The following is an 11748-nucleotide window of genomic DNA, read 5'->3' as shown; positions in this document are numbered from 1 at the left end:
AAAGTGCCATGGGCTGCCAAAAGAACCAATAGATCTGTTTTGGAAGAAGTGCAGCCGGAGTGCTCCTTAGAGGCCAACATGGCCAAACTTCGTCTCTCATACTTTAGATATATTGTCAGGAGGGAACAGTCACTGGAGAAGGATATCATGCTTGGTAAGATGGAGGGTCTGAGAAAAAGAGGAAAACCCCAAACGAGATGGATCAGCCAGGTGGCAGCATCAATGGACTCAAGTGTGGCAACAATAGTGAGGTTGGCCCAGGATCGGACATTGTTTCGTTGTGCTGTGCATAAGGTCACTATGAGTCGGTGCTGACTCGATGTCATCTAACAACAACAAGGATCTGTGAACATAGATAATAGAAGAATTTTTAGGAGCCATATTGTTATTGTTGCTAGATGCTGTCAAGTTGGTTCTGACTTAGAGAGAACCTGTACAACAGAAAGAAACATCGTCTGGTCCAGCACTTTAATCCTAGTGGTGCAGTGATCAAAGCTTTCAGCTGCTCACTAACAGGTTGGTGCATTGGAATTCTCTCTGGGAGAAAGGTGTGGCAGTGTGCTTCCATATAGATTATAGTCTTGGAATCTCTGTGGAGCAGTTCTACTCTTGAACTGACTTAGGGGCAAATGATAACCAGGGCTCAAGGTAAGCAAAAAAAACCCCAAAACTCAAAAACCCTATTTTTTAATTTCAGCTCTGCATAGTTGTTGATTTCATAGCATTCTTCACCTTTTCTGCCCTAATATTGTGGTATAACAATTTTTTTAAGTTATTATATTATGATTTATTTTGGGGGTATATTTTGAAGAATTCAAAAGACATCTATCATTGAGTAGAGGTTGAGAATTCTTACTACTGAGAGCTGGCAGCTTGGACCAGGTCTATTCATTTGTTTGAAGTTAGGTGTGCACTTTTTTTTGTGTGAAATAAGGAAATAGGAAGGGTATGCCCTGAGGAAAGTGATGAGGAGTCTAAGTTTGTCTTTGGTGCTACTGACTTTCCTTCACCAAGTGCTTCTCAGCTTTTGGTGTGTCTTCACATCTCCTATGAAAGGCCACTCACCTAACCTCCGCTTGTTTACCTAATGTGAATGTACGGCCTGAAGCCCTAATTGTCTGGTGTGGACTTCTCCATTTTCATGTGCAGTTCTGATGTGAAGTGTTTGGAGAAAGGAGCTTGAAATGAAGAATACAAGCCTTACTCTACGCACAACAGTTATGTGACCTTAGCTGCTATCCGTTAATCTCACCAGCTTCTTAATTTTCCCTGATAATTCTCAAAGGAATGAAGACAAAAAGACTTACTGTTTTTATTTTTTGGTTTTCTTTGAGGTTTCCAAACAAGAACAAACAGCTAAAAATGCTGTCTGGATTGACTGTGGCATCCATGCCAGAGAATGGATTTCTCCCGCCTTCTGCTTGTGGTTCATTGGCTATGTAAGTATTCATGTTCCTCTAAGTATGTGGCCTAAGATCACCTGTATCTGAATGAACTGAGCTACTTTATTGCATTCTCCCAAGTTAGGTCATAGATTCCTGACTCAGAATCTCTAGAAGTGAGGTTTGGGTGAGGCTTCGTTATTCAAATTAAGTTTTCAAATCATGATCACAAGCATTTAAATCACCATAAAGATTGTTGAAGAGCTTTGGTGGTACAATGGCTTACACATTCAACTGTTAAACTAAGGGGTAACAGAGAAAAGGCCTGGTGAACTGCTCCCATATAGATTGTTGTTGTTGTTGTTGTTAAGTGCCATTGAGGTGGTTCCGACCCATAGCAACCCTGTATAGTGTTTCCGAGAAGCAACTAGTGAGCTTAGACCTCCAACCTTGTGGTTCAAACGACTTTGTAGTCCAGCGCATTAACCCACAGCGCCACCCATAAAGATTGTTGTTGTTGTTGTTATGTGCCGTGGAGTCAGTTCTGACTCATACCGTCCCTGTAACAGGGTTTCCAAGGCTGTAAATCTTAATGGGAGCAGAAAACCTCATCTTTCTCCTGTGAAACAGCTGGTAGTTTCAAACTGCTGACCTTGAAGTTCGCATCCCGATTCGTAACCACTACGCTACCAGAGCTCCTTAATAAAGATTACAGCCTAGAAAATCCTATGGGGCAATTCTATTCTGCCATATGAGGTCACTTTGAGTTTGAAAATAGTTCAACAATACATACCACCACCACAAAAACTATGATCTTTATCTTCTTACATTTCTACCTGGATTGAACACTGGAGAAAATTAATAAATAACACATTAATCATAATATATTTACTAAATGCAAGAAAGAAGTGAAATAATTATGTAAATTGGGTCCCAATTCAATCTTATTCCTTTTGGTTTGAACTATCTAGCCATCTTGCCATTTTTTTGACTCTGGAAATTAAACATTACATAGCAGATCATATTTTTCTACATGTCATAATTGGGGATTTTGTCTTTGAAGAAAGGCTTGACATCAAAGGAAACTATATATAAGACAAATTCATTGTTGTTGTTATGTGCCATGGAGTTGATTCCCACTCACAGCGACCCTGTACAGGGTTTCCAAGACTGTAAATCTTTACCGAAGCAGAAAGCCTCCTCTTTCTTCTGCAGAACAGCTGGTAGTTTCGAACTGCTGACCTTGTGGCTCACAGCCCGATTTGTAACCACTACGCTACCAGAGCTCCTTATATAATACAAATAGTATATCATAAAAGTAAGTATATATGTATATTATATTTATATATATATGGCTTTTGGCTGTGTGCCGTGGAGTCAGTTCCGACTCATAGCGACCCTGTACAGGGTTTCCGAGGCTGTAAATTTTTACGGGAGTAAAAATCTTTATCGCCTCATCTTTCTCCCGCGGAACAGCTGGTAGTTTTGAACTGCTAACCTTGCAGTTCGCAGCCCAATTCATAACCATTACACTACTAGAGCTCATATATATAATGACTATGCTGTTGTTGTTAAGTGTTGTAGAGTCAGTTCTGACTCACAACAACCCTGTGTAGTGTTTCTGAGGAGCCCCGGATGAATTTGAATCACTGATCTTTTGTTTCAAATTGACCTTGCAATTGAGTGTTTATCCTATAGCGCTACACCAGGACTATACACCTTCATAAAAAATAAAAGTAGTAAAGAAACCCATCCAGTCCTATAAAATGGCCATGTTTCCTCTATCCTGATTTATATAAAGAGCCATTGCCACTGGGAAAATAATTCAAAATATGTGTTCCTCCTGTAATGGTTACTCTAGTCTGCATACACATAGATTCATAGAAGCACAAAATAGAAGAGTTAGAAATGTAGCTGGATCTACCTTAACCAATGAGCGATATCAGCAGTGAAGGTAACATTCAAAGGTAGAAGGCAGAACTATGCTTGTCACTGCTGGCTCTTGACAAATGCAGCATCTCTAGTACCCTTCTACTCCCCTCCCCACTAATGGGAGTTGCAGCATCCTGGAAACTATCAACAAGTTCCCAACCAGTGCTGATCCTCCACTGGAGAAACGTGGATGGTTCCAACTGACCCCTCCATTTTGATGATCTGGACTTTTCTTAAAGTTGGGTCGTTTTACTCCTTGTGGGAGCAGTCGTTCATATAAACAGATGGACACAAATCAAGAACAAAGAAAACAATGAAACATTTTCTTTTCTTTCCATCACTATGCCTGAAAAGAGCTAAGAAGCAAATACCATTCACATTGACTCTCATACTGATGAAGCTGTCCCTAATGCATTCTTTCCAACCCAACACTTTTCTCTGCTGTTAAGCAACCTACCTTTTACCCCACAAAAACATTAAATCTTTGTAAGATTAAATTACTTATTCTACAAACAATTATCAATCCTTACAAGGTTCCTAACCCCAGAGAGAAAATGCAGAACAAGATATAGCCTGAAGACCTTACAAGTTAGTCTTTTTCTCCAACCATGTGAACCAGTATTTTGTAACCCAAGCCTACAAAATCATTACGCTCTTTAAAAAATAGACAACTAAGAAGCTCTGTTTCGGAATGGACCATTGTGAGCCATAGGGTTTTCATTGGTTGAGTTTTCAGAAGTAGAACACCTGGGCTTTTTCCTCAGGAAGCTTAAGGCCAGTCACTTCTCTCTGAGCCCTTCACACATTTTCTCTCAGACCATGAACAAATTGTTGTTCTTGTTAAGTGCCATTGAGTCGGTTCTGACGCATAGCGACCCTGTATAGGATTTCTGAGGAGTGGCTGGCAAGTTTGATTCGCCGACCTTGCGGTTCAAACCAACTTTGCAGTCCAGCACCTTAACCCACAGGGCCACCCCTTCTATTTCCACAAAGAGCCCATATGATGTAATGAAATGACTAAGTGCTCAGCCACTAACCAAACAGTGGGTGGTTCAAACCCACTTGCTACTCCCCGTGAAAGATTTGCTCCCACAAAGATTAGTCTAGGAAACCTGATGGAGCAGTTCTCCTCTGTCATATGGGATTACTATTTCTCAGAACTGACTGTATGGTGCACAACAACAATCTTTTTCTAATAACAAATGCCAAGTTATTACTGAAAAATATCTCCAACACAAATTTACAAGTCTGTAGTGTCAAAAATGCATTTAACAGTTCACTACTTAAGAGATGGAGTCTTAGTGTGGTGCTGTGGGATAATGCACTAGACCGAAACATCAGCTTGAATTGCAAGGCTGGCAGTTCGAATTCACCAGCAGCTCCTCAGAAACCCTATATTGGGTCGCTATGAGTCGGAACCAACTCAATGGCACTTAATGACTTAAGAGAGAGTTTCTCTCAGTCTATAAATGTTACTTCTTTTCCAAGAAACTTCTATTTGTGATCTGTGGTAGATTTAAAAAAACACCACCATCAACAGTAACAAAAACCTTGCATTTTTTTTTCCCCTTACACTTGTCCCATATTTCTTAAGTGATTACCCATTGCAAAAGGTTTTAACATGACTCTTGTGATCATTTTAAAGAAAAATATGGATATAATAGTTTAAATATCTAAAGGTAAAATGATAAAATTTTAGCTATAATACATGTAGGACTCAAAAGACTTGTTTTGTTTTTGTCAATAATAGAAAAATAATTCTTTTTTTTAAAAAAAGTTTTCATTGTGAATTGAATGAAAGTTTACAAGGCAGATCATCAATTTTATATTCAACAAATGGAAAAAAGAAATCTTAACAAAAGCTTTTGAATCAAAGTAGGGACAACAAACTATTTTAAATGAATCCAAAAACTAATGCTGTCACAGAAAGAGATTTAAAAATCAAACTTAGCCCTAGAAGAAATGATTTAACCAACTAAAATGTGTCTTTATGGCCCTCCTACCTCTCTTGGTCATTTTGAATGAATTTCTCAGTCATCAGAATATGGGGCCCTAAACTGATTCTGAGTCCTGAAGCAGAGCAGACAGGTGTCAGATGATGCCAATGAGGAAACTCTTAGCTATCACCTAGAAAAGATTTCCACTGATTTTAATGCCAAGTGATGTGGTGTTTGAGAAAAATATTCATTTCCAGCGAGAATTTACCTCCACAACAATTTCTAGAGAGAATTTAGAAAATAGCAGCTATGAGAGCTCCCCTAAAAACAATCTGTGTGAGTCCAAAAGGTCAACATTGAATCCAAAGCAAAGATGAGACGATAAGGGAATAGGGAAACTAGATTACTGGAAATGAAGAAACCAGAACACAATTTAAAAGAATGATGATACATTGTGAAAAAGGTAACAAAAATCACAAATCAGTTTGTGCGGAAATTGTCAGATAAGAAACTTTATTGTATAATGGGAACTTGCTGTGTAAGTTTTCACCAAATATTTGATAAAGTATTATTGAAAAGAATAATACCATCTAATCATATTTGGGCATAAGACAAAGTTCATTTAAACTCTGATTGATAAGAATTATTGAAAAGGAAGTTGTACTATAGGTTTTTTCCCCTTAAATAATTGCATATTTTTGTTGTTGCTGTTAAGTGCTGTCGAGTCAACTCCGACCCATAGTGACCCTGTATAGGGTTTCCGAGGAGCAGGTGGTGAGCTTGAACCACCAACCTTGCAGTTCAAACGGCTTTGCAGTCTGTAATATTAACCCACAGTGCCACACCAGGACTCCATATAGTACATTTTATTATCTTATTTTATGGATCATAAGGAATTGGTTTTTAGAAGGAAATTTTAGAAAATTTATTATTACTTTTTCTGCCTCTATTAAATAAGGAGACTGTGCACCCATGTCCAAGGCATTGACCATTTGTTGTTATTGTTGTTAGGTGCCATCAAACCGGTTCTGCCTCATAGCAACCATATGCACAACAGAAGGAAACACTGTCTGGTCCTGTGCCAGCCTCACAGTTGAGTGAGCCCATTGCTGCTGCCACTGCTATGTCAAGCCATTAGTTAGCAGTAGATTATCTTAAATTCAGTCTTTTCTAGGGATTAATACTGTTTCTGAAAGTTAAGTGTGCAAATCTAATTTTTTTATTTATAGGTAACACAATACTATGGGAGAGAAACACTGTACACTAATCTTCTGAGACACATGGACTTCTATGTCATGCCAGTAATGAACGTGGATGGTTATGACTACAGCTGGAAAACGGTAGGTAAAGGCAAAGAATACAAAACATGGTCCCTTTGGGCATCCAGGATATCCAAGCAGAATTATTATTACAATGCTGGCTCCTTGGCACAATAGTTTAATTATGAAACGATACATTTTAATTTCTATTGTCAAGATTTTTAATATCTAGAAAAGTGGGAATGATTGCAAAATAAACTATGTATTTGGCATGCAGCTCAATGATGATCAACTCATGATCAATCTGTCAGCTCTATCCTCACCGTTTTTACCCTGAAGTGTTACTGTGAAGGAGATTCCTTCTATCACATCATTTCATCAAGAAATATTTCAATACAGGTCTGTAAGATGAAAACTCCAACCAAACTAACTGCCATCAAGTAAATCCTGATTTATTACAATCTTATAAGGCAGAGCTACCAGCTGCTCCACGGGAGAAAGATGAGGCTTTCTGCTCCCATAAAGATTTCCAGCCTCAGAAACCCTGTATAGGGTCGCTATGGGTCAGAACCGACTCGATGGCACTTAACAACAACAAGGCAGAACAGACTTGTCCCAAAGGGTTTCCAAGGTTGTAGATCTATATGGAAGCAGACTGTTACGTCTTTCTCTCACTGAGCAGCCGGTGGGTGTGACCAACCAAACTTTTGCTTAGCAGCTGAGTATTTTAGCCATTGCACCACCAGTTGATGTTATTGTTAAGTGTTGTATAGTCGGCTCAGACTCTTAGTGACCTTGTATAGGATTTCCAAGGAGTAGCTGGTATGCGTGAGCTACCAACTTTGCATTTAACAGTCCAGTGCTTATCCAACAGTGCCACACCTGGACCCCTACTCTATCAGGATGCCCTCTAAAAGAAACTGAAAAATCAAACCAGATTTTAGTCAATTTCAATTCAAAGCAACCCCACAACACAAAGTAGAACTGTTTCAAAGAATTTCCAAGGTTGTCCTGGCATGGCGCTGTGGGCTAATGCATCAGGCTGCAAAGTCTTCTGAACCGCAAGGTTGGGGTGGTTCAAGCTCACCAGCTGCTCCTTGGAAACATTACACAGGGTCACTATGGGTCGGAACCAACTCGATGGCACTTAATAACAACAAATCTTTGCAGAAGCCAATTGTCACATCTTTCTCTCGCAGAGCAGCTGGTGGGTTTGAACCACCCAGTGATCTTTCCATTAGTAGTCAAGCACTCAACCACCTGTGCCACCAAGGCTCCTTGTAAAAGAAAAGAGCTTTTTAAAAAAATGACAATTGTACCTAAAATGTAACCATTATCCTCAAGTATCTAGTCAGTATTTAAATTTCCTAATGCCTAATTCGTTTTTTTTGTTTGTTTGTTTGTTTTTTAATTAAATGTTTTTATTTTGGATTGAGTGAAAGTTTACAGGGCACATCATCAGCTTCACATTCAACCATTCATATAGCTTGTTTCATTACATTGATTATTATCCCCTCCATATATCATCAGTTAACAGTGTTTCTCTCTATCCTCTTTAGGTTTTTTTTTTGGTTTGGGGGGAACTTGCCTTTTTGGAATTTACAGTCTCGGCTTTTAGGGAAGGTTTTTACATTTGTCTGTGGATATCCAGGGCTCATGTATGAGATTATTAACAAGCATTACTGAATAATCAGATGAGGGACAGTTTGCTATGTCTACTAGGTAGCTAAAGTCTGATCCTCAGAGCCTATGGTTTGGATGGTCAACAACGCTTGGGCCCACAGGGTCTTGACCTCCTGACCGGGTCTGCACGGTCTGCATCAGATTCCCCCTTATTTATTGTTTGTTTAAGGGACGCTGCCTGTGTTAGGCGGTCAGTGTGAATTCCTCAGTCTTACCCGTCATCAAAACTCATTGCAGCATGGCAATGGCTCTGCCTTAGGTTGCCGAGGTTCCATGTGATCCTTACCCGTCTCTGGCCACACGTCCAGCATAAACAGACGCCATCCAAGGAAGGCAGGGAGGGAGGAGATCAGCTGGGGACCCCATATGCAAGACGTTGCCAGCCCACCACCTGCTCTAAGGTGACCAAGCAGGATCACTATGCTGAGGTTCAATCAAGTTCTTAGGGGATCTTACTCTCTAGCAGGGGTAGCAAATTAGTAGCCACTCAGTGCTCACTTTGAGAATTACTTATATCATAAATTTGAGCATGTAGCTGATGAATATCCACAGGCAAGTGGATATTATTCCACAACCTCCTAAAATGCTGTTGGATTAAGTTCCAATCAAGTTCTGGATTACTGAAAGATAACACAAATCTACTTATATCGTGAATAACCTTAGCTGGGAGTGTAATCTGGATATATTGGGTCTTGTTTCCCTTGAGCGATCTTCCTTTCTCTAAAGCATTTAGTCTGTTTTGTAAGCCTTTATCTATTTACTCTTGGATCATATGAGCGAGACTAATATCCCTAGACAGTTGATTTACATGGTGGGCAGGGCAAAAAAAGGTAACAATTCCTATTAGTGCAGTGATTCTTGACATGACTAATTAGTTTTTAAATTACTAATTTCTTTGATTCAAGATTCAAATAATCTTCATGTGTTATGTATGATCAATTAATGTATCTTTCATGTCTGTTTTCATTTATAGTCTCCTCCTCCTTCTCTTGCTTTCTGTTTTCTCCCCTGAATTTTACTAATTGAAGAAAAGAGTTTTTCAAAGCTAGGTTTTGCTAACTGCATTACATGCTGTAGTTTAGTACATTCCTCTGTGCTCTGTTTTCTAAAAATCAATATTTAGATTCTCGAGGCTTAATCGGATTCAGTTTTGATTTTTTTCAAAAGATTACTTCATTGTGATAATGTGTTCTCCTATCAGAATGGGTGTAATATGTGATTGTTTCCCTTATTGTGATGTTAGGTGCCATTGGATACACAATGCCAGTTTCCATTAAGTCTTATTAGGAATAGATTGAATAGAATTTTGAGTTTTTAAAAATCATGAATTTCAAGAGTTAGAACAACATTTGAACTGCACTTGCATCTTAATGGAATTGCATTCTAATTAATAAGTTAATTTAAACCTCAGAACCCTCTACATTGTAGGATATGCACTGGACTGCAAACCACAAGGTTGGTGGTTCGAACCCACCAGCTACTCCTTGAAAACCCTTTACACAGTCACTAAGAGTTAGAATTGACTTGATGGCACTTACAACAATGCTTCTGCCTCAATCATAAGTATAAACTTCATGGTCAAGTTCATTTCTATTGGAAAATTTGTAGTCCATCAGCATCATGAATCATGTAAACTTGCTCACTAAATATGGAGTACAGATCTTTATAATTTCCTGAGGGACACATAAAACATAACATCAGTGTTTTGAAAAGCTTATTCAAGTAGGTTTTCATGAAAGGGAATGGCTGGAGTGATTAGGTATAAAATGATAGAACAGCTGGTGGATTTGAACTGCTGACCCTGTGGTTCACAGTCCAGTGCTGATCCTACAGCACCACATCAGGAGTTTGTAAGTGGGGGTAAATGATAAGTAGTTTGCGCAGTGCATAACACATACTCGGTGTTCAATAAATGGTCACTGTTATATACGGTGAGAAACAGAATTTCTAATTATTGTGGGATCCAAGTTTCTGGAGCCATGGAAGTTGAAAATGGCCCACCCAAGCTATCACCAGAGGTACTCTTTGAACCTTAAACTTTCAGCCACAAAAATTCATTTACTAAAAGCTGACTTTTAAGTCAAATAATAGTGTAGCTTACTTAGTAAAGAACATGTCAAAAACCCATACTTGCAGAGAAACACCAAAAAAAATGAGCAGAGCAGAATATATTTGTTATGAGTAAACATGATTCCAATCACAGAATGTATAGGGAAGAGACTCCGAAGAGGGGATGTGCAAGTGGGTTATATGATAGGACATTGTTATATTAATTTCTCAAGAGATCGCACCAACACACAAAGCAGGTTTCAGAAGTGGTCATCAAGCACATGCCATATATCCTAAAGCAGCCTGGAGTCAGTCCCTGGAGTTCCTACTTCTAGAAGCAGGCTGCACAGAAATGCTTTTCTAGAAGAATGCAGTGCCAAAGGCCAAACATCTCCATTGGAAAGGCTTACTGACCTCTTGTTAGTTACCTGAAGGTAACTCCAGGGAACCTGCTCCTTCAAATTCCAAAGGACACCAAGGGAAGATGGCCTGGGTGGGTCAGCCCAACTCCCTGAACCAAGAAATCTGGATTCCAGGAGAATCCAAATGATGTTGTCAGACATTTGCCTTGGGCTCTGTGCTTTTTTAAAGAATTATCCAGGTGCAGCCAGTTTCCGCAACAGAAACACCAGCAGCAACTCGGAGTTGTTCTAAAAGAGAATGTTATATGTCCATATGTTGTTATGCAAACACTCTTCCTGTCCTGATTTCATTACAATATACCATCGCTAGTGGTTACGAATCAGGCTGTGAACCACAAGGTTAGCAGTTCGAAACTACCAGCTGTTCCACAGGAGAAAGACAAGGCTTTCTGCTCCGGTAAAGTTTTTCAGCCTCGGAAACCCTGTATAGGGTCTCTATGAGTCGGAAACGACTCCACGGCACATAACACCAGTGATAAATTTGGCATAGGAATCTGTGAAAGATTTATCTTTATAAAAGTGATGTAGCACTAGAGACACTCATTCATCTATGTCCAGAAATGCCAAAGACTGATTGAAAGAGACCCATAGTTGTACCCATTCCAAAGAGAGGTAACCCACTGGAATGCGGAAATCATCGGACAATATCATTAATATAACATGCACGTAAAATTTTGCTGATGAAAATTCAAAAGCAGCTACAACAGTACACTGGCAGTCATTTAAAAGTTATGGGTGGTGGAGATGTGACGATACCTCTAACTGAGTGACTCTGGACTTCAAACAATCAGGCCAATTTCCCATTTGTGTAAACTGGGATGTTTGATAATAACATGAATGGTTGCACAGATTTTGTTTAAATTATGGGGTTGAGATGATGTGACAGCTCCACAGCATGTACAGTTTGTTACTACAGTTGTCCTAATGCAATATGTCATTTGCTTTCTTGGCTGCTGCTTCCCTAAGTTTGATTGTGGATCCAAGCAAAATGAAGCGTTTGACGGCTTTAATCTTTTCTCTCTTCAAAGTTGTTGTTGTTGGCAGGTGCCATCGAGTCGGAACTGACTCATAGCGACCCCATGCA

General features: G+C 39.3%; 1 protein-coding gene across 1 annotated transcript in view; it reads left to right on the top strand.

Annotated features, from left to right (window-relative positions):
• The window catches only part of CPB2 (carboxypeptidase B2 (plasma)), a 122693-nt gene that overhangs the window by 61300 nt on the left and 49645 nt on the right, over nt 1–11748 (top strand). The window contains exons 7-8 of the mRNA XM_006837687.1: nt 1335–1439; nt 6481–6591. Of these exons, the coding sequence (XP_006837750.1) occupies nt 1335–1439; nt 6481–6591 (216 nt within the window). The remainder of the gene's footprint in view (nt 1–1334; nt 1440–6480; nt 6592–11748) is intronic.

This window comes from Chrysochloris asiatica, unplaced genomic scaffold, assembly GCF_000296735.1.
Source record: "Chrysochloris asiatica unplaced genomic scaffold, ChrAsi1.0 scaffold00022, whole genome shotgun sequence".
In the NCBI taxonomy this organism is placed as follows: domain Eukaryota; kingdom Metazoa; phylum Chordata; class Mammalia; order Afrosoricida; family Chrysochloridae; genus Chrysochloris; species Chrysochloris asiatica.
Note: the sequence above shows the minus strand (reverse complement) of the source record. Positions and strands in the feature narration are given on the sequence as shown.